We start from the raw sequence: 24,530 nt of genomic DNA, 5'->3' as shown, positions 1-24,530 counted from the left end.
TATATTTCTGTCTTTGTGCCAGTACCATACTGTCTTGATGACTGTGGCTTTGTAGTAGAGCCTGAAGTCAGGCAGGTTGATTCCTCCAGTTCCATTCTTCTTTCTCAAGATTGCTTTGGCTATTCGAGGCTTTTTGTATTTCCATACAAATTGTGAAATTATTTATTCTAGCTCTGTGAAGAATACCATTGGTAGCTTGATAGGGATTGCATTGAATCTGTAAATTGCTTTGGGTAGTATACTCATTTTCACTATGTTGATTCTTCCAATCCATGAACACGGTATATTTCTCCATCTATTAGTGTCCTCTTTGATTTCTTTCACCAGTGTTTTATAGTTTTCTATATATAGGTCTTTAGTTTCTTTAGGTAGATATATTCCTAAGTATTTTATTCTTTTCGTTGCAATGGTGAATGGAATTGTTTCCTTAATTTCTCTTTCTATTTTTTCATTATTAGTGTATAGGAATGCAAGGGATTTCTTTGTGTTAATTATATATCCTGCCCCACTTCAGTACTCTTGCCTGGAAAATCCCAAGGACAGAGGAGCCTGGAAGGCTGCAGTCCATGGGGTCGCTGAGGGTCGGACACGACTGAGCGACTTCACTTTCACTTTTCTCTTTCATGCATTGGAGAAGGAAATGGCAACCCACTCCAGTGTTCTTGCCTGGAGAATCCCAGGTACGGGGGAGCCTGGTGGGCTGCCGTCTATGGGGTCACACAGAGTCGGACACAACTGAAGTGACTTAGCAGCAGCAGCAACTTTACTGTATTCATTGATTAGTTCTAGTCATTTTCTGGTGGAGTCTTTAGGGTTTTCTATGTAGAGGATCATGTAATCTGCAAACAGTGAGAGTTTTACTTCTTCTTTTCCAATTTGGATTCCTTTTATTTCTTTTTCTGCTCTGATTACTGTGGACAAAACTTCTAAAACTATGTTGAATAATAATGGTGAAAGTGGGCACCCTTGTCTTGTTCCTGACTTTAGAGGAAATGCTTTCAATTTTTCACCATTGAGGGTAATGTTTGCTGTGGGTTTGTCATATATTGAAAGAAAATAACCTACAGCCCAGATTATTATACCTAGCAAGGATCTCATTCAAATATGAAGGAGAAATCAAAAGCTTTACAGACAAGCAAAAGCTGAGAGAATTCAGCACCACCAAACCAGCTCTCCAACAAATACTAAAGGATATTCTCTAGACAGGAAACACAAAAAGGGTGTATAAATTCAAACCCAAAACAATAAAGTAAATGGCAACGGGATCATACTTATCAATAATTACCTTAAACGTAAATGGGTTGAATGCCCCAACCAAAAGACAAAGATAGGCTGAATGGATACAAAAACAAGACCCCTACATATGTTGTCTACAAGAGACCCACCTCAAAACAGGGGACACATACAGACTGAAAGTGAAGGGCTGGAAAAAGATTTTCCGTGCAAATAGGGACCAAAAGAAAGCAGGAGTAGCAATATTCATATCAGATAAGTCTATTTCATAGACTTTTATAGAAATAAAAGTCTATTTCACAAAGGCTGTGAAAAGAGACAAAGAAGATCACTACATAATGATCAAAGGATCAATCCAAGAAGAAGATATAACAATTATAAATATATATGCACCCAACATAGGAGCACCGCAATATGTAAGACAAATGCTAACAAGTATGAAAGGAGAAATTAACAATAACACAATAATAGTGGGAGACCTTAATACCCTACTCACACCTATGGATAGATCAACTAAACAGAAAATTAACAAGGAAACACAAACTTTAAACGATACAATAGACCGGTTAGACCTAACTGATATCTATAGGACATTTCACCCCAAAACAATGCATTTCACCTTTTTATCAAACACACATGCAACCTTCTCCAGGATAGATCACATCCTGGGCCATAAATCTAGCCTTGGTAAATTCAGAAAAATTGAAATCATTCCAAGCATCTTTTCTGACCACAATGCAGTAAGATTAGATCTCAATTACAGGAGAAAAACTATTAAAAATTCCAACATATGCAGGCTGAACAACACGCTGCTGAATAACCAACAAATCACAGAAGAAATCAAAAAAGAAATCAAAATTTGCATAGAAACGAATGAAAATGAAAACACAACAACCCAAAACCTGTGGGACACTGTAAAAGCAGTCCTAAGGGGAAAGTTCATAGAAATACAGGCATACCTCAAGAAATAAGAAAAAAGTCAAATAATCTAACTCTACACGTAAAGCAACTAGAAAAGGAAAAAATGAAGAACCCTAGGGTTAGTAGAAGGAAAGAAATCTTAAAAATTAGGGCAGAAATAAATGCAAAAGAAACAAAAGAGACCATAGCAAAAATCAACAAAGCCAAAAGCTGGTTCTTTGAAAGGATAAATAAAATTGACAAACCATTAGCCAGACTCATCGAGAAACAAAGGGAGAAAAATCAAATCAATAAAATTAGAAATGAAAATGGAGAGATCACAACAGACAACACAGAAATACAAAGGATCATAAGAGACTACTATCAGCAATTATATAGCAATAAAATGGACAACATGGAGGAAATGGACAAATTCTTAGAAAAGTACAACTTTCCAAAACTGGACCAGGAAGAAATAGAAAATCTTAACAGACCCATCACAAGCATGGAAATTGAAACTGTAATCAGAAATCTTCCAGCAAACAAAAGCCCAGGTCCAGACGGCTTCACAGCTGAATTCTACCAAAAATTTAGAGAAGAGCTAACACCTATCCTACTCAAACTCTTCCAGAAAATTGCAGAGGAAGGTAAACTTCCAAACTCATTCTATGAGGCCACCATCACCCTAATACCAAAACCTGACAAAGATGCCACAAAAAAAGAAAACCACAGGCCAATATCACTGATGAACATAGATGCAAAAATCCTTAAACAAAATTCTAGCAATCAGAATCCAACAACATATTAAAAAGATCATACACCATGACCAAGTGGGCTTTATCCCAGGGATGCAAGGATTCTTCAATATCTGCAAATCAATCAATGTAATACACCACATTAACAAATTGAAAAATAAAAGCCATATGATTATCTCAATAGATGCAGAGAAAGCCTTTGACAAAATTCAACATCCATTTATGATAAAAAAAACTCTCCAGAAAGCAGGAATAGAAGGAACATACCTCAACATAATAAAAGCTATAGATGTGCACCATTTTTAAATATCTTTATTGAATTTGTTACAATATTGTTTCTGTTCTGTTTTGGCTTTTTGGTTGCGAGGCATGTGGGATGTTAGCTCCCCTACCTGGAATCAAATCTGCACTCCCTGAATTGGAAAGTGAAGTTCTTAACCACTGGACTGCTAGGGAAGTCCCTGAGATGGTACTTCTAAGTCTCCTGTCACTGCAGCCTCTGAAAACAGAATGACCCTGCTCACCTAGCCAGATTCCATTCTATTTGGTACCTTTCACATCACTCTCATTTATGCTGAATCCTCAGGCTGCTGTGTCAGATTTGGGGAACCTAAGTCACATGCCTACAATGGGGCATGGAGGGGCAAAGGAGGCTGGAGAGGGAGCTCCTGGCTTACTCTTTGGGGAGATGGGATTCATGACGTGGGAAAAACTCCAAACAGGGAAAGACATGGCCTAACAAATGGCCACTGCAGAGTGCAAGATGAATTAGATGTAATGGTCTCGTCATTTCACAAGCAACTGTGTCCCACTGAGCAAGCTCTGCCATCTTCTCTGCCATGCCTCTTAGTAATATTTTGACTGGGAGACCTTAAAAGAAGTGGAAATTTACAGCAAAAGAGAGCTCTCTCATCTGTCCTCTGCTTACCTTATCACAATGGAATGTACTATGGAAATTGTGGCTACACTTTTATCTGATCCAAAAGGATGCATAACACATTTCTCCTTCAGATCTTGGTAGAGAGGGGAGCCTGAGCAAATGCCAGGCTGGGTTGAAGGAGGGGGAGAGACTGATCATGGAAAAGGTTTCTCATGGAACATCAAGTTCAACTAAGGATTTCCTTGCTAGGTTTTGGAAACAGCATCATTATAGTCTTCAAGTTTTTAATCACTGAAAGTTAACTTTTAAAAATTTTTTGTAAAAGTTTACTTATTTGGAGTCTAAAATTCACTGGTAGACAAAAGATTACCTTCACTTTGAACAATGTTAATCATAAATTATTTGTTGTTGACTATATACAGAATAGCAAAAATTTATTCACAAAACTAAATTTGAAAAACTTCAATTTGAGCAATAAAATTCTATCACACATAAGCTGAGGTGAAAATCCTTCTTAGAGGCATATACATTTACTGAAACACTGGGATACACTGGGAGGATGAAAACATTGTTGGTCAACATACCTAAATATTCAAAATCCAGTTGGAAATGATGTCTGAGAAAATAAATAATCCTGTCACTAAAAACTCAGTTGTACAAAGCATTATCCTTACAAACAAGGGAAGTATTTGCATTATTAAATGTCCCACTAAATCAAAATTTAAGACAAATAATATTCGGTAAATGTTTTAAACTAAAGGAATCAAAATCTTTTCCTTCATGAGAGTATTTTACTATGCTTTTTCCTTTTCTTAAATTTCACAGTTTTTATTATGTGCAATCTTTTTTGCAGTTCTTTTTCACAACAGTATTAATCACAATACTAATTCCTTCATGCCATAACTTATCTGCTCTATACATTTGTTTTATGTTATTTAAAATTTTATCTGTGATAAATATATATATGTAACATAAAATTGACCATTTTAAGCATTATTAATTTACAGTTAAGTAGTGTAAGGCATATTCATGATTTTGTGCAACTGATATGCAGAACTTTTAATTTTGCAAATCCAAAACTCTATACCTATCTATTAAATAGCAATTCCTCATTTCATCCTCTCCTTTATTTAAAAAAAAATTAAAATCATTTTTTCTGAACCTAATCAAACTTAAAAACTTTTTCACAGCAAAGGAAAACACAAACAAAATGAAAACACAGCCCACAGAATGGGAGAAACTATTTATAAATGAAGCAATCAACAAGGGATTAATCTCCAAAATGTACAAACAGCTTATGTAGCTTAATATCAAAGAAACAAACAATTCAATCAAAAAATGGGCAGAAGATCTAAATAGACATGTCTCCAATGAAGACATACAGGTAGCCAAAAAACACATGAAAAGATGCTCAACATCACTAATTACTAGAGAAATGCAAATCAAAACTATAATGAGGTATCACCTCACACCAGTCAGAATGGCCATTATCAAAAACTCAAATTACAAATGCTGGATATAGTGTGGAGAAAAGGGAAATCTCTTTGGTGGGAATGTAATTGATACAGCCACTACAGAGAATAAGACAGAGGTTCCTTAAAAAAACTAAAAGAAGAGCTACCATATGATCCAGCCATCCCACTCCGGGCATATATCCAGAGAAAACCATAATTAGAAAAGATAACATATACCCCGATGTTCATTGCAATACTACTTACAATAACCAGGACATGGAAGCAACCTTTCAATTCATCAACAGAGGAATGGATAAAGAAAATGTGCTACATATATACAATGGAATATTCCTCAGCTATAAAAAAGAAAAAAAAATACCCATTTGCAGCAACATGATAGATTTCAAGACTGTCATATTGAGTAAAGAGAGTCAGAGAAAGAAAAATATCATAGGATATCACTTCTACATGGAATCTGAAAAAGGGTATAAGTGAGCTTATCTGCAAGGCAGAAACAGACTCACAGACTTAGAAAACAAACTTATGGTTACAAGAACCAGGCTTCCCTGGAGTGTATGTTACTTGCTCTACTGTCCAAAGAGAAGAGCCATTCTGATTTTTTTGAGTCTGGGGCATGTCTCTAGGAAGAGCAGATTATTTGCTTGTTTATCTGCATGATTTACAATAGAGGCAACAAATAGAAGGGAAGTTAGGGGTGGGATGAACTGGGAGACTGGTACTGACGTATATACACTACTATATATAAAATAGACAACTAATAAGGATCTACTATACAGCACAGGGAACTCTTCTCAATACTCTGTAATGACGTATATGGGAAAAGAACTTAAAAAAGAGTGGATGTATGTAAAACTGATTCGTTTTACTGTACACCCAAAACTTACACATTATTGTGAATAAACTATACTCTAGTAAAAATTAATTAGTAAAAAGAGATAGCAGCAAATGTTATAAACATTGAAGCAATTTGAAAAATGGGTCAGGGTATCCACAGACAGAGGGGGAAATTATGTTTTAAAGTCTCTGAAAACATTCTACTAATGTTTTGGTAGATGCCTATAGCATGGATAAAACTCAAGACAAATTGTTCATAAAACTATACAATACATAATGTTTTAATACCTACCAACATCGGAAATACATTCAATCCTTCTCATTAGCAAGTGCTAATCAATGAGGAATAATCAAAGGTTACAGTTCTCAAGATATTTCTTATACACCTTGATTATTAACCAAGAATCACCGAAAATACCCAGTGCTGCTTGTTTTTCTTTCAGCAACATCTAACACTAATTCAGAATTACTCTCCCTGCTCCCAGTGATTTCCGTACAAACCCAGTCTAAATTGATTTATTGGGGAAGATCAATCAGCAGATGTTTGGCAAGCGGAAGGTGCAATGTGCACTGGCCCACCTTGATCGTGCAGAAAAGACAAAATAAGACAATGCACACAAAGCTGTTGACTTTAGCCCCCGGGTTTCAAAGATACCATCTCATGTGAAGACATGAACTCATTACTAATGCTTAACAGCTGGTTTCATCTCTGATGTTGAAAAAATGCTTTTTCCCTCTGACAGTAAACGAACTGGAAAGAAAAGCCATTATAAATATAAGATAAATCACATGAAAGCTCTATGAAAAGCTTACTTATTCCAGAGTAAAGAAATTCACATCAATGGCAAAACAACTGAAAACGTTTATCAGCTACGTGTGCTGTTTGTGGCAGACCCTATTAGCTGCCTCCCCAGCCTCTCTCGTCACCTCTTCCTTGCTGATAAAATATGTATTTGGTTGTTTATAATGAACTGGAGTCCAAGAAATAATCATGATTTATACAGAAAAAAAAAATCACTTTTAACAGCAAATCACCTTGCTACATCCTTTCTCTTTTTCTATTATGAAAGAAATATATTCTCATTATTAAAATCTTTACTTCACAGTCAACATGACAAATTTACTAGTGTGGCTCAGTTACAAGAACCACGCTTCCCTGGAGTGTATGTTACTTGCTCTACTGTCCAAAGAGAAGAGCCATTCTGATTTTTTTGAGTCTGGGGCATGTCTCTAGGAAGAGCAGATTATTCGCTTGTTTATCTGCATGATTTACAATAGAGGCAACAATAACATATTCATACCCTCATTCATTAACATGTTATTTTATTTTAGGATACAGAGTAAAGGTGCTGGAATACACTATTCCCTCTAAACAAGGAATTTATAATTTGGGTTACACAAATAGCATTGATAAAAACACTTAAGCAACTTGAAAGTAAATGCAAAATTGTGTACTTATCGTGTGTGTGTGTGTGTGTGTGTGTGCGTGCGAAAGCATGTACAAAGGCTTTTTTTTTTTCTGGTAAGGAAATTGATAGATATCATTTGTTAGTCAAAGAGGTCTGTGATACCCAAAGTTTTAAGAAATCCACCCATGAAAATCAAAATGCCAGAGGGCTATTTTAAGTCACAGAACACATTCTGTAATATAATATGAACCCAAATTCAGGTCTCCTGTAACCCAGAACCTGTTTTACTGCTAATTTTAATTTAAATGATAAAAGATACAAACTATTTCCTAGGTCCCTTTTCTCCTCTAATATTATCCGTTCACAGTCTGTGAGAACTTATCAAGCACTATTGTTTGAGATAGACCTGGGGTATTTGAAAATAAGTTAGAACTTCTCTTACCTCCTCCTAACATCTGCTAGAATCCTCATCAAGGAGAAAAGAACAGGCCCCAAAGCACAGAGTAATATATTATGAGTGAGCATAAAAATGTTCAATTAACCAAATTTTTGACATTCATTTTCACATAAAACTAAATCCAGGACTTTTGTATTGGAGAGAAATTCTAAACTGAGTGTCTGGTGAGGGTGTTAATCCTGAATGTCTGGTTACAACCTATTTCCCCATCGCTTAGCACAGTACCTGGCAAATGGTGAACCCTCAGTAAATCTTTTTTGAACTTAAATGAATTGAATCACTTTCAGTTGAACTAAAATTAGTTGGCCTATTAAGAGTTTTAGGTAAGCCATTATTTAAAGTTATATTTATGAAGCTATCATATGTTATATGGCCATTTCTCTTTAACTTTTGTGCCAACAATCTTTTTAAAAATTAAAACCTGAATCAACGATTCCTTTCAAACACCTTTTTCTTCTGCTCTATCGGTGATGCTATGGAAATGGAAAAGAAGTTAACCTTTCACAGGTTGTAAAGGTCGATCTTGTAAAAGGTCGACCTTTACAAGTGTGGGGTTTTGTCCAGAATAACAGTATCTTGGAACTGTGCTAAAGTGACTTGATATTGAATTCAAGTCCATCTTGGACTTAGTCCAGGGGAATTCAGGGAACATAGTTCTGGAATAGCCACCTGACAAAACATTCAATGTATAATTTATCAGAGGTCACTTAGATAGAAGGTCTCTATGCTTTTAGATTTTATAAACCAGTAAGAATTTCCATCAAAAAATAATTGGTTAGTTCTTGTAGGACTGCCAATTTTTCCATTTTTTTTCAAGACAAAAAAAAAAAAAAAACAAAGAGTAAAACACAGTAATTCCCATGTACTATCACTGCCATTTGTTAAAGCTACATCAACACAAACATATACAGAACGATCATAATCTCAGAATAAAGGACAGTCCTCTAAATAGAATAAACCTGGCTTCATGAAAAATTCACAAAGTCTTTTTCAAAAGTTTGCTTTCATCCGTTTCTTGCTGACTGGTGAAAATGTTATCACAAATCAACACTGATCTATGGGCTGGCATTTGGGAACCACTAACAGAATTAGACCCTTTCAGCCTGAGCTTTCTTTGGTGCTCCCTCCATATCCACTCTCCACACTTGCCCCACTTGCTGTTTCCAGGGAGCTGGTCCCTCTGGACTTGCTGTTGAGGTCCTCTTGCCCTCTGGCTTCTCATTGGGTTCAGCCCAAGGAACATCTAGACAGAAGTACAGCAGGTGAGAGGAGAGGAGGGTCAGGCTATTTATCTCACTGGTCCACACACCACCACTGCCTAGACACAGGTTGGCAGCAGCTGTATTTCTCTGCCCAAGACCTCAGTGTACAGGATGGCCCTCCCTGCAAGCTCTCTTTCTAGATCCTGTGACAACACTCCTACATTACCTCTCCCCCTACTCTTCAGGTCAAGGTAAGACAGAGTCTCTTCGCATCTGGGTAAGGGCAGCAGGGGGTGGAGGGGCTGTCTCTCCATCCTTGGTTGACCCTTACCTGCACTCTCACCATTCCTTTCATCAAACTACCCTCCATCTCTTTAACTATGTTTCCTTCTGAAACCTGACCAATGCACTTAAAGACGAAAAAACTAAAGCCTTAAGAATGGGCTTCCCTGGTGAAGACGCAGGAGTTGCATTTTCAATCCCTGAGTCGGGAAGATGCCCTGGAGAAGGAAATGGCAACCCACTCCAGTATTCTTGCCTGGAAATTCCACGGACAGAGGAGCCTGGTGGTCTGCAGTACGTGGCATCGCAAAGAGTTGGACATCACTTAGCAACTAAAGAAGTGAAGCCCCAGAGTCATATAGCCTGGGTCACAGTCAGTGAGTCAGGTTAGTTCTACAACTCCAGTGTGGTCTTCCAGATTCCAGGCAGAGTTCTCCTTAGTCAGAGCTCATCCATCATCCTCCCATGACCATCTCCTCTGAGGTCATACAGATGAGCACTTTCTAGAAACTCTTTCCACCAGGCTTGGACAATAGATGTAGTTGGTTCATGTTTCAAATTTAAATATTTTATTTAGTGATTAATGACACAACTTCAACCACAGAGAAATACTGTTTTCACTTCATAGTTGGAATCAGGAAAACTGAATTGTTAAATAGTTGCCTAAATCAGATCAGATCAGATCAGATCAGTCACTCAGTCATGTCCGACTCTTTGCGACCCCATGAATCGCAGCATGCCAGGCCTCCCTGTCCATTACCAACTCCCGGAGTTCACTCAGACTCATGTCCATCGAGTCAGTGATGCCATCCAGTCATCTCATCCTCTGTCGTCCCCTTCTCCTCCTGCCCCCAATCCCTCCCAGCATCAGAGTCTTTTCCAATGAGTCAAGTCTTCGCATCAGGTGGCCAAAGTACTGGAGTTTCAGCTTTAGCATCATTCCTTCCAAAGAAATCCCAGGGCTGATCTCCTTCAGAATGGACTGGTTGGGTCTCCTTGCAGTCCAAGGGACTCTCAAGAGTCTTCTCCCACACCACAGTTCAAAAGCATCAATTCTTCGGTGCTCAGTCTTCTTCACAGTTCAACTCTCACATCCATACATGACCACAGGAAAAACCATAGTCTTGACTAGACGAACCTTTGTTGACAAAGTAATGTCTCTGCTTTTGAATATGCTATCTAGGGGTCATAACTTTCCTTTCAAAGAGTAAGCGTCTTTTAATTTCATGGCTGCAGTCTCCATCTGCAGTGATTTTGGAGCCCGGAGAGATAAAGTCTGACACTGTTTCCACTGTTTCCCCATCTATTTCCCATGAAGTGATGGGACCGGATGCCATGATCTTCGTTTTCTGAATGCTGAGCTTTAAGCCAACTTTTTCGCTCTCCACTTTCACCTTCATCAAGAGGAACCTTGAGTTCCTCTTCACTTTCTGCCATAAGGGTGGTGTCATCTGCATATCTGAGGTTATTGATATTTCTCCCAGCATTCTTGATTCCAGCTTGTGTTTCTTCCAGTCCAGCGTTTCTCATGATGTACTCTGCATATAAGTTAAATAAACCGGGTGACAATATACAGCCTTGGCAAATTAGCCTAAGAAGCTATCGCAAAAGCTAAGCACAGAAGGGCATGAGAGGGACCAGCTTTCCACTGTAAAATGAATTCTGATGACTACAGATTGAGGGAGGAGTAGAAAAAAATCTGCCCGGAGGTAAGGGGCTGAGTTGAGGGGCTGAGGGAAGACTTTAATCTATGTGAGAAATATAAGCAGGTCCTAGAAGGGTAAGGCAGTTTAGGGCGCTTGTTGCTTGTCAAGCTGTGGGAAAGAGGAGTAGGGCCACAGTAATAAATAACACAAGACATCAAGCAGGAAGCTTAACTGTTGCAGAATGTGTTGAAAGCATGTTTTATCTGGCAGGAAGTTACTGGACCACTAGGCAGGGGCTGCTGCTAGAGCCCTGGACGTTAGTTGCTCCAGATTGCTAGAAACATTTAATTGTCTTAAACTGACTCACTGCAAAATGCTCTTCTGTAAAGGCAGAAGGCCATAACCACATCTTTATTTAGCAACTTTGCTTTTAAAGAAATGCACTCACATATTTAATATATTAACTTTGTTCTAATTGCATACTTGACTGAATTTCCCACTGCTGTGGTTTAATCATTTGCTGTTACAGAAATGTCTTAATGGGAACTTTCTTTTGCTAGGGTTTAAAAATTAGTTAGAAAGTTTTAAACATCAAATGATTCTCTCTAGAGGAATTAGAATACAATCAGTACTAAGAATATTAATTGAGTACTTCATCTGTCCAAGCAGTTACCTGATTTATGTCATTTAATCCTCACATCGACCCTGCCATCATCACCCAACCCACACCCACCGCCTAGCCCTCTGCTGTGCCGTCTGGGCCCTGACCTTGGCATGCAGACTTGATCTGGGGCTCTCATCCCAGTCAGTGTTCTAAGCTGGATACTTGGAAAGTACTGCTCAAAGGAGTCACTGTTACAGCCTCTCAGCATGAAGGACTGCTCCATCTGGTGCGGTCACCTTCTCTGACTGCTGAGCCTTCAGTCAATCAACAACTCTTTATTGAGTTCCTAGTAAATGCTCAGGGTAGTGCTATCTGGCTGTTGCAGGCGGGTGTCTTTCTAAGTGCTGCACGTGGATTCAGAGGCAGGTGAAAGATTTCAGTGAATCAGAGGTCTTGAACCAGTCCTGAAGGGTGAAAGGGGTCTCTATGGCTGAGGAAGATCAAGGTCATTGTAAGACAGAAACATAATGACTCAGAAATAGGGACAGGAACAATGAAAAGATACTGAGTTGGGTTAGAGAAATCAAGAAAAATTAAATTAGAACAAAGGATAGGTTTTCCTCCAAATTCTCAAATGAGGAACCTTTGTAGCTAAAAAGGAAATTTACTCTTACAGTGTTGCAGAAGGTTCCTCATCTAGTATACTGTCCACTCTAACACAAGAGCGTAATAATCAAGTGTCTTGACTGTAACCAAAAGTTCATGGAATTTTTAATATTCTGTAATATTCTTTTACTTTGACCATCCTGATTATCTTAGGTACATGCACTTATATTACTGATAGATATTTAGGTAGAAATTTTTAGGACAAAGAGTAGAAATTAAAGGCTGGAATACCCATTGAAGTGCTGGAGTTTACCATTTGAAAATCCACAGACAGACTCAATCCCCAATCACCTATATATATATCATACATTTTTACTTTTGATTAAAGTAGTTGATGAGGGACTCATATTAATCACCAAGGCAGTTTTGTGTTCATAAGAAACATAAATTGCTTTATATACAGTGTGTCCACATGTACCTGAGGAGAAAGAACTTAATGATGTAAATCCCACCTTTCTGCTCTTATATCACTGCATCCTGCAAAACAGGGACAACGACCAACTACACCTGTTTACACTCCCTGAAAATAGACATCTACCTCCAAAACGCCCAACCCCAGGTATTTACTTACTTCTGAGATTCCTTGTGTGCATGCTCAGTCCTGTCCGACTCTGCAATTTCATGGAGTATAACCTACCAGGCACCTCTGTCCTTGGGATTCTCCAGGCAAGAATATTGGAGTGGGTTGCTATGCCCTCTTCCATGGGATCTTCCTGACCCAGGGATCAAACCATGTCTCCTGCTTTGGCAGGTGGATTCTTTACCACTGAGCCACCTGGAAAGCCTTATTTCTGAGATTATTCTTGATTTAATCTGTAGTCTTTTGTTTCGTTAATGGAGGTGTCTCCTATTAAAAAGTGCTTGACTTTTTGTAAGCCATTTTTACTCCAAAGTAGGTACATTCATGGCTCTTTCCCTTAAAGGAGAGGGGGCAGGAAGGCAAGTCAGGGAATGGGGAGTGACGACTGGGGTAAAGGTACAGAAGACACGCTTTGTACTCCTCACAGTTTGCTCAGGACGCTCCCTGTTCTGTAACATACGATGCTGTCTTAAATCTACCTGTACAAAAAGCCCTATGCTATTTAATAACAGTCCCCAGTCAAACCTGTTTCATTTGGCTTTGACTTGTAATGGTTTTGTTTTACTGGAAATGGTTGTCCTTTCTGGCAGGGAAAATTAGGGATGTTTGGAGAAAAAGACCTAGAAAAGTAGATTAGATGATCTTGCTGGGTTTACTCATAACGATTTTTAAAACTTCCTCTTGAGGTCAAATACTAGACAAGAAGATTCTCCTTGGAAATAGTGATCTAGATCAGGGACCCTTAGTTGTTTTTTTTAAAAATAGTTTGGACTCTCAACAATTTCCCCTTTAGGCATAAAATGTTTTGCTAGATAAACTACCTAAAAGTATAAATACACAACAATTTTGTTTTGCAGGTCATGTTTTGAGATGTTTTAGACTGACTCTTGAAATTATTAGAATCATGTATGGGAGACTGAAAGTTATTGGTTCATCCCTGAATAGATAATATCACTGTTCATCTATTAGAATATCACTGTTCTCACCCAAAATGTTTACTCACCAAAGGCTGACCTGGGGGAAAGTATACAGTCTTGTGCGACTTAGGAGCCATGCTCTTTTTGAGACAGAACATTTTTTTGCCCCTCATCCCATGTAGTTTCAGTTTTATTAGAGGTCCATGGCAAGGCTTTAAGGTTCGGAGGATGGTATGAACAATTATAGGAACTGAATGAATGCCTTATTTTTATGGCTGGTTCCATTTACCACCAGATGGCTCTATTGTATCGTCAGGAAATGCACATATGTGTAAAATTGGTGGGCTCCTAGACCAAAGGGAAAATAAAGCAGCAGTTTTTGGGTTTTTTTTTTTAATATGTAGGAACACAATTCTTTCTTTACTCTGGAGATAATTGGAAGCAGCTGCAGCAGCCTGAACATTCACAAGAAAACAGGACATACCCAAGGATATAGGAACATCAGAATCCTAACACCAATGGGGTTTTCCTTTGACATTTCCACAGTGCTGTGTATTTATTAATTAATTGTCTCAATGGCCAAAGAGTAGTCAGGAAGTGCCCTAGCCTTAGTAGTGCTAGTAAGTGATAATTCCATACCAACTTTGCATACTCTTTGCTTGTACATGAGAAACAGCGACTTTAGAACAATTTTGAGAGACAAAGACTACACATCTGGTGATTTGAGTCATATTAGCAATGATCTGGGGATGTATACTCTGATTCTAAACCATGTGGTATCTTTGCTTTAATGGAACGTGTGATAAGAAGGTGATAATCAAAGGAAACAAAAGTTTCCCTGAGTTGAAATGACTAAGATAGGTGAATGTTAAAAAAAAAAAAAAAATGTAGGCATACTAGGTGACATCTCTTACTGGGAATGTGAAATTTGGTTTTAACCTCTTGAAAAATATTTATATCAGAAATAAAAGTTGCACATTAACCAAATTTCAACATGGATATTTTATTCTACCTTTGTAACCACAACTTTACAAAGGTAGAATAAAATATCCATGTTGAAATTTGGTTAATGTGCAACTTTTATTTCTGATATAAATATAGTTGTTCATTGTTCATTAATATGCACTTTTTAACTCTGCCTTTAGACTCTAAACTGTTAAATAACACTATTGTCTTTATAACATTTCATTATTTTATTGCTATGTTGAAGAAGAAAAGGAGATGATGTATGTGAGTTTATTAAGCCTGTCCTTAGTCCACAGAGTTGTTTGAGATGCATTCAGGAAACCACCCATGTCAAAAAGTAATACTTGGTTATTGTTTTAAAGAAAGGGTCCCTGGAAACTGAACAGATGGCGTTTACTTTGGCACAACTCAAGACCTTGGAGATTTGCCTGAAGGAAGCAGAAGAAAAGGCTAAAGTCTTATCCGAACAGGTAATACTTGTCACTGGGACTGGAAATATACGTTCCTCAGTGTGCAATAGAGCGAGGAAAATCTAAATACGTGTTTCAACCTCTGTACCTACTGATACACACACACACACACACACAGCATTTCATTCAGTTCAGTTATTACAATAATCACTTTAATCTGTATGGACCTTTTGAGCCTTTAAAACTTCTCTTACATTTTTGTATTTTGTTTTCATTCACCACAGCCCATGAGCTAGGAAAGCCATCTTTAAGCGAGTAGACTTCTGAAATAAGTGAAACATATTTGTATTATAAACAGATAAAACCTATAGGAAACCCACAGGAGCAACTTTTTCCAATTATGTGAAGAAAGAGAGTTTTTCAAATATTGGCATCCCTCTTAGGTTTTGAAAACCACAGAGGCAAAACAGATAACAGGTGAAGCATAGCTTCGTCTGGGCAGTCAGGTAGGTCATCAGCACACTCACCAGGTCTATTTCAGAGACACTGAGCATGACTATCAGTAAAGCTCAGACCATTTCCTGACACCGTTACGCTTTGCAAACAGTATAGTGTATATGGCACAAATCCTGCTGTTACTCTGGCCCTTCCCCTTGGGGAGAGGGCACTGGGCCAAGAGTCTGGGTCCTCCTACAGGGCTCTGGTGCTCACTGTTGGTGGCAGTCAGTGGAATAAAAAGGACAGAGACCTTGAAATGTTACATTGATTTATCATGGATTGAGCCATTTTGCTAGTAAATTTTTAGAAACTTTCAAAAAACAATTTTGAGTTTTTAATAACAAGGGTCTATACAGCAAAAGTTGAGTACAATAGAATTTTACAAGAATTTTTGCAGAGACTAGGGGAGAAATGTGTTAAATACAATTAACATGTAATGTAGAAAGTGAAGTGAAGTGCTAGTGGCTAAGTCATGTCCAAATCTTTTGCGACCCCATGAACTGCAGTCTGCCAGGCTCCTCTGTCCACAGGATTTTCCAGGCAAGAATACTGGAGTGTGTAGTCATTCTCTTCTGTAGGGGATCTTCCACCCAGAGATCGAACCTGGGTCTCTTGCATTGCAGGCAGAATATTTACCTTCTGAGCGACCAGCGAACATAGGTAATATAGGGATACGTGCATAAATGGCCTCCATTTTTTTCTACATACCAAAAATGTACTCTCTTACTTTGGAATGTGTTAACTGCTGGCTGCCTAAATGTGATATATGCAACGGGTCACAGGAGCCATCCATCAATTAATGAAACAGTGGTATCCCCAGGCCCAGTCCCACTGGGGAGATTCCATCTCACTCACATGCCTTAACCTGGCTTGCCAACTGGTCTTCTTTTTTAAACCACTCATAAAAAGCAATGGAGAATGAAACAGCAACCCACTTCAGTATTTTTGCCTGGAGAATCCCTTGGACAGAGGAGCCTGGCAGGCTACAGTCCATGGGGTCAGAAGAGTCGGACACAACTTAGCTACTAAGCCATAAAAAGCAAGCTTCAAATTGTGGCAAAATTTGAATTACAAAGATTTTTTTATAGTGCTAAACATGAGGTACCATTGCAAAGTATAAAAAGCAAGGATTTCAGAGCATGCAAACCTGGAAGAAACTGGTAACAGCGAACTGAGGGCACCCTTGCTGGCATTAGGTTTCACTAAGAAGATGTACTTTTACTTTGTAATTGAATGTCTTTTAATGCTTTTAATAATTTAAATCAGTAAAATTCAACTCACCCATGAAAGTCCTCATCCCTTTTGTTCTTTATAAAATATCTTTATCCAATGCAACTAGTCCCTAATATTTAAGATTCTTAACTAGATGATCCCTTTATGTAACATCAAACACTCAGATACTTCTGTTCAGTGTTTAGCAGATTAATTGTGTAAAATGGAAACTGGATTTCACCATTTCTTTGTAACTGCCATGAGTGAGTTACCAGTTAGCTGTTTGGGGAAAGAAAGATATGCAAAGCTTTTCTACCCTAGTAGCTCACAATCAAAAGAATCACAGTAAGGGCTGGAGAGTGAAAATAGGTGTTTGTCTGGCTCCCACATAGACTGCAAAATAGCATTAATATGCAGGATCTGTATGTGTTATTTTCCTGAAGTATTGCCCCTGGAGTTGCCAAATTTGTATACAACCAAGGGAATTTAATTGGAAGTTGGCAATGGTGTGAGGCAAAGGAGAACATTACATGTGAAAAAAAGCCCATTACAGGCATTTTTAATATTACATTTTTAATTAAGTTGAGTATTTTATTAGATTTGGCTGTCTCCACTGTTGCTGTTGAAACAGGTTAATCAAATGCAGACACTAGTCTCAGAGGATTTACTCCTGAAATTTTTGCTTTCTTCAGTGTTTCCGTTTACTCTTATTCTTGATGAGTTAAAACTGTAACAACATTTGCTTTCCCCCTATTTTTAAATTCAGTAGACGTTTTAAAAATGGGATGACAGAAGGATAGGGAAAGGTAAGAGTACCTTTCTTAAAGCTGAGAGAGGAGGAGATTTCTGAATGGGACACCTGTCTCAAACAATCAAACGTTTGTCCACTGGGTGCCACTGTCTTCCTTGCCAGGCTAGGCCACTTTGTGGTTGCAAAAAGAGAAATTGTCTTTAGTGGTCCAGACAGTGGGGGGTGTGTGTGTGTATGTGGAGTATATTTTTCCTGTTTACATGTATACATATTAAGTCTTCTTTTAAATACCATTAATTTAGGATTTGTCACAAGGAAGGCGGGAACACTAGCTAGCTTTCATTGGTAATCCAGATCATTTTGTCAGCCCTGTGGTTGGACACTGGCCAGATGGGCTGGCCTGGTGGGCTAGAAACAAATGGGGAGAGGAGAGGAAATGTTGAGGACAAAAATTTGTGCTGAAGCTAAGGAGTGGAAGCTTGTGGTACTGTCAATCACTGGGTCCTGCCTCTGAGAAAAGGGTAGATGTTGATGTTATTATAGTTTAATGCTCTTAGCGTTGCACATAGTACCAACCCAGACAGATGCCTCAGAATTTATCTATACTAAGCACGTGAGTCTGAGTGAACTCCGGGAGTTGGTGATGGACAGGGAGGCCTGGCGTGCTACAATTCATGGGGTCACAAAGAGTTGGACACGACTGAGCGACTGAACTGAACTGAAGCACTTGTAGGTCCTGGGTCTCAGTTTACTTAAACTGAATCTTCTTAGGGTCACTTCCAGTAAGACCTCTGCTGGTTCACTATGCAAAAGAAGAAACTTAGAAATAGTGAGGAAGAAAGGAGTTTGTGGCACTTCCTCTGTGAGGTCACACAGAAAACAGACTTCTTTGTTGGTTTCCCTTAGCTAACAATTATTCTTTATTTCTCTTTAGTCATGTCACTAGTGTCAAAAGAAATATGAGATCAGGATAATTTACAATTAGACTTTTAATCCGGGCTGTTCACAGCTCTCAGAAATAAGTTTGCAGCAAGTCAATGGGCCAGAGGGAGAAAGGGACATAAGAATCCACCTCTTGTCCTGGGTAATAATGGTAAGTAATTCAAAACATTGCCAAGTTTTGCTAAAGAAAACACTTACTTAAATTTTCTGTAGGTTACGATCAGTGGGAGGAAAGGTCTGGAAATTAGGTAGTATATAAAAGACTAGAAGGAGGAATGGGAGTGAAGGAAAAGACTTAAGGAGGAGAAACGAAGAGTAAAAAGTTTTCAGGAAAAACTCATAAAAGAGCAGGTTTTGCCTGGGTGCTGGTTTCTATCAGCGATGCACATGAGGAGGGACAAAAGGAAAGGGCTCAGGGGCTGCAATTTACAACCACACAGGAGCAAAGAAACCCCATAGCTTTTATGCTAAGAAATTGTCAGGAAAAGCCACAGTTTCACAATGGAGCACAGATCCAGAGATCTCAGAGCACAGAGGGACGCCGCCGGCCAGTTCCTGAGCTGCTTCCTCTGGCAACAGCGCTAGTCCCGTCTCTCATTCATCATCAGTCTCTGGTTCCCGGCTTCCAGCAGCAGACCCAGGAGAGTTCGGGGTTTGCTTCTGCTCCACTACTTGCTAGCTTTATAACCTTGAGCAGTTCACTTAGTCTCTCTGAGTCAAAGCTATCTTCTGTAGAAGAAGGTAAGCACACTGGTTTCATCGGGCTGTTGTGAGCTTTGAGTGACTGTACCTGGTTCTTAGTAGGTTCTCAATAAATGTTGATTATCTCTACTCCTCATAGTGGTCATAACAGAACTGTGTGAACCTCTGAGTCATGGGCTAATGTGTGTGTGTGTGTAAGTTGGCTCTTTTACTGGCGTCTCTCAGAGTGTTTGAAAGACACACAAATCACAACACAGTGATTTGTGTGTCTTTCAAACACTCTGAGAGACGCCAGTAAAAGAGCTTAAGAATATCAGAGTCTTTCAACCAGGAAAGACCCCATCCCCACCCCAGCTCCTTGGTCCTAGTTGGCTTTTCCACTGCCTCGCTTTCTTTTCTCCTCTTCCTCAGCTCCTTGTTTGGAAAAGGGACTTCTTTATTACTTTAACCTTCTTTCCTTCTGCTTCATTCTGTCCATTCTCTATATGATTTATATATGATTTTCTTCTATGGTTTTGCCCAGATGGGGAGCTGAATGGACAGTGCTGGTACCTGGACTTTCTGGGGTTTCAGGGACAGAAAACTCAGGAGTGGAGAAAATTTGTGATCATTTTCTTACCAAGGAGGTGAATCCAGCAACAATTATGTAGTCAGAATTAGCTTTAGGTATCTTTTGGATACCATACTTAGCAAAATATCAGTTACATGTGGTGTGTGGCATAAAAACCAATTGGGAAAGAAATGTCATGCTTTGAAGCAAGCGCTTGGAGGTGGGAGGCTTGATGGAGAACTTGACCTTTTTTCCTATTGTTTTTTCCACGTAGGAAAAGGATATACACAAGACACAGTAAGGGGCCCTTGATGATCTTTTGGAGCGTAAATATAATTTTTCCCCTTTTGTTTTCATAAAGAGAGATTTATTGGCAATACTCAAAACGCAGAGAAATTTCAAAGGAGAATATGGTAGTTTTATTTCTCAACTTTTTCAATAAAGCACATGGGATCCTTTTTTGTACTTAGGAATAGCTAACATGCCAGTTAATTTTTCCCTTACCCGATGAGAGAGACATTTATGAAAGCTCAAAATAAAATTACTAATAGCAACTTCCTATGTTCTCACTTTTTACTGTACTTGGCCAATTATGTTATATTCAAAGGCAGTTTCTTCACTTTTTTCACCTAGAATCTCTCTGCCTGAGGTTACCCTCGATCTTAAAGAACATCAGAAGCTACAATGGAGGCAATGCTTGAAAGAGGGCACAGCTGGGGGGTGGTGTCTAAGTTCACATCCTGCAGGGGTGTAGGCCCGGTCCCAGACCTCTGCCAAGTATTACCAATGGTAGGCAGAGAGTGGAGGAACTAACATTTACTAAGCACCTATAGTGTTTCAAGTACTCTGCTTAGACTGATAGACATTTCATCTGCCCCACATGAGAACCTTAGGAGGGGCGCTATTATTATAATCCCTGTGAAGAAAACTGAGACTCAAAAGCATGTCAGTTTCTCAACACTATGCAGTTAATAAGCAGTGAGGCTGATATTAGAACATGAGTATTTTTAAAATCCAAAGACTCTGTTCTTAAGAACATGTGATCATAGATCAAAGCCATTTAAAGAAGTTTCTTACTCAAGCAGCACTGAACAGAAAGAACTCACCTTGGTTCCCAAACTAGAACCTAGAAAGCTTGTTAGACAGATTGTGGGGTCCCACCCCCAGAGTATCTGATATGTTCACCTGGCATGGGGGTCAAGAATGTGCATTTCTAACAAGTTCCCACTCTACACTGAAGCTTCAGCCCTAACTCAATCCAAAGGCTGAAGGGAAGCTGTCATCCCTGTTCTGTGTCTCCCAGCTGCACAGTAACTAAGTGAATCAGTTAGGATTAGTCTGGGATGCATGAAACAAACAACCCAAATAAGAGTGGCCTAAACAAGTAACAGAGTAAGTCTGGCAGCCCTCTCAGGGCTCCGCAGCCCTCCGAGGCCTGAGCTTGGTCTCCATGCATTCAAACATGGCTTCCATCCTCAGGGTCCAAGAGGCACCTGCAGCCATTCATAGAGTCAAGCAGCATGCAGATGGAAAGACCAAGTGCAAAACAGAGATGGACAACTGAGCAGCCTCTTTGAAGAGCTTTTCTCTAATACTTCCCTAATGAATTCTTACTTATGCTTGACCACAGTTATTACCATTGGGGCTAGGAAACATGGATTTTTAGCTGGGTACATTGTCACCCCAAGAGTATGAAGACAGTTTTACTAAGAAGGGGAGAATGGATATTAGGCTGCCAAATATGTCCTTTGCTCATCCAACCCCTTGACAATTCTGTTGCTTTGTCCTGATAACTTCAGTGTTATTTTGCATGTGAAGATCTGGTTTCCCCATTTGTTGAAGAGACAATGTTTCCCCACTGAATGGTCTTGACAGCCTTGTCAAAAATCAACCATTCATAAATGCAGGACTCTGTGGACTCTCAATTCAATTCCAATGCTCTGTAACAGTGTGACTTTCAGCAGGTACTTCTGGTTGCAAATCCCAGGTAAATTTTTGAGCTGGAATTAGATTCGATCTTCTTGGTCCTTTACCAATCCTCTCTTTTAGTGTAAGGAGTATCGTGAACCCCTCTGACTTATGGAGTAGTTTCTGGGGATTGAATGAGACATCTAACTGATCTTTTTACCTTTAACACTGAGCAAAGTAAGCAAACCAATAGAAAGACAAAGACTCTAATAACTAAAATTTATTCATCACTGTATATCTCAGGCTGTAAAATAAACTCCATTGTTTGCCTCTTAGTGTTCAATCTGTTTACTTTACATTTAGCAATAGAAAGAACATAGATCTCCAGCAAATTTTTAGATGCCGATTATGTGTATGAGTAGCTAAAAGTGATTTGATGCATACTGAGATTGTCTCAAAAATGTTCTGGTTCTTTTTTCATTGTTTAAATGCAACAGTGGATCCCTTGATGTCAAGTTTATTTGAAATAAGTAATGTGCCCTTGGTAGGAGTATTCATTTCTGCAAACGCTCAGGAATTATGCTTGATATGCCAAGCTGAAATCATGAGTTTTTGTGAATGAGTTTTTGTTTTCCAGTCTGTTTGGAAGTCTACTTTAATGCCACAAAATCACAAACAGCTTGTTTAACTTGGAGAGTCTTTCCTAATCACCATGAAACCTAGTAATTGAGAATTTTGTTAAACAATTTGGTTCTAGTTTATTTTATTACAGAAGATTTCCCCCTTAACACACACACACACACACACACACACACACACACCCTTGTATCTAAGCAATCCTTAATTTTAACCCCCTTACTGAATTGTTGCGCATTGACTGGGAACCTCAGAGAATGTAAGAAAAGACTACAAGCTGGTGAAGAGATGTGTTGTTTTGAGTAGAATCAAGCATAATGACAAATGGGCTTCTGTTGTCATTGTTATAGGAGGGACGCATGGATTTCTGGCCTATTACATAACTAAAGATTTCCTTTTGCTTGTAAATGTCAAGATCAAACTGAGGTCAGCTTTAAATAGCTGACCGAGTACTAATAAATGTGACTTTCTTGTCTAAAAAAAAAAGCAAAGTCCTCTCTCCCTTCTAAGTCTTGGCTCTGCTGATAAGTGCAGGTGTCTTTTTCGCATGGGCATAACCTTCCTTTTCTTCTTAAGACTGTCTCAGTGATGGCAAGCTAACTTTCACTTTGCTTAATCTCTACAAGGAAATTAGTAAATTAGGTGTATAATTTTGTTAAATTATTCATTTATTCATTCAATAAAACATTTGTTGAACACTTAACTGTGAACTAAGCACTCTGCAAGGTACTCCTATGTATTTTAGCCTCCTGTATTTCTCCCACTGGCCCTGGAAATGTGTATTCCCATTTCGCAAATGATGAGAACCCTTTTGTGGGATTGCAGCCCACTTGTATGCTTTTTCTAGACATTCTCCCTTGATGACTTGCCTTCAGAGCACACAACCTATCAAAAAGAACCAAGTCTTCCTCCTGATCCCATGTCTGAACTTCCAACTGCCTACTGATAGGTCCACCAAGACTCTAAGAGGCAACTCAAGCCCTACCTGCCTATTAGCTTCCTGTCCCAAATCTGTTGCTGCTCTCACATCCCCTAAGCCAAGGATAGCTGCCCACAGTTCTCTTGTGGCTATATCAGAAATCTGTGCTGCTTTGATTCTCTCCTCTCCTCACCCCACACATCCAAATGCTGCTGCTGCTGCTAAGTCACTTCAGTTGTGCCCAACTCTGTGTGACCCCATAGACGGCAGCCCACCAGGCTCCCCTGTCCCTGGGATTCTCCAGGCAAGAACACTGGAGTGGGTTGCCATTTCCTTCTCCAATGCATGAAAGTGAAAAGTGAAAGTGAAGTCGCTCAGTCGCGTCCAACTCTTAGCAACCCCATGGACTGCAGCCTACCAGGCTCCTCCGTCCACGGGATTTTCCAGGCAAGAGTACTAGAGTGGGGTGCCAGTGCCTTCTCCGCATCCAAATGCTAAGTACTATGAATGATGCCATCTTCTTTTCTCTCTCTCTATCACCACTGCCCTTGTCCAAGCCACCAACTCCAGAAACTTCTCCCTACTTTACTTTCATTGTGGTGCTTATTGATGGCTCCTCAACACTACAGCCAGAGGGAAGATTCTGCAACACAGACCGCATATTTTTCCTTACTTAGATCGTAAATTAGCCCCAATTTACTCTCAGGATCAAACATATACTTCTTAACAAATTTTACAATCCTTTGTGATCTAATCCCCTGTTTGTTTCTCCAGTTTTATGTTACACCACTCCCAGTATATTACTATTACACCCACCTTCAATTTCTTAAAAAGTAGTATATTCGCTATTACCTGTCTCATCTATTAAAAAAAAAAAAGGCTTTGTTCCTTGTGCACAGTCATGTTTTCCTCTTTTGTGACCCCATGAACTGTAGTTCACTGGCTCCTCTGTCTATGGGATTCCCCAGGCAACAATATTGGAGTGGGTAACCATTTCCTACTCCAGGGGATTTTCCCAACCTAGAGATTGAACCCGAGTCTCCTGCATTGACAGGCAGATTCTTTACCACTAGCATCCCCTGGGAAGCCCCTTGTTCCTCATAGTCAAGTTTTAATTAACTCATCCCTTTCCCTCTGCTTCTGCAGAGAATTGCTCTGCTCTGTTCCCATCACCACCTCTCATTCCCTTTTCTGTT

At 39.2% G+C, this 24,530-nt stretch overlaps 1 protein-coding gene across 1 annotated transcript in view; it reads left to right on the top strand.

Moving 5' to 3' along the window:
* The window catches only part of CCDC192 (coiled-coil domain containing 192), a 212,291-nt gene that overhangs the window by 13,742 nt on the left and 174,019 nt on the right, over positions 1–24,530 (top strand). Inside the window, exon 2 of the mRNA XM_070374845.1 lies at positions 15,169–15,276. Coding sequence (XP_070230946.1) covers positions 15,169–15,276 — 108 coding nt within the window. The remainder of the gene's footprint in view (positions 1–15,168; positions 15,277–24,530) is intronic.

The sequence above is a fragment of the Bos mutus genome, chromosome 7 (assembly GCF_027580195.1).
Source record: "Bos mutus isolate GX-2022 chromosome 7, NWIPB_WYAK_1.1, whole genome shotgun sequence".
NCBI classification, from domain to species: domain Eukaryota; kingdom Metazoa; phylum Chordata; class Mammalia; order Artiodactyla; family Bovidae; genus Bos; species Bos mutus.
The sequence above is the reverse complement of the archived record's forward strand: the minus strand, read 5'-3'. Positions and strand labels throughout refer to the sequence as shown.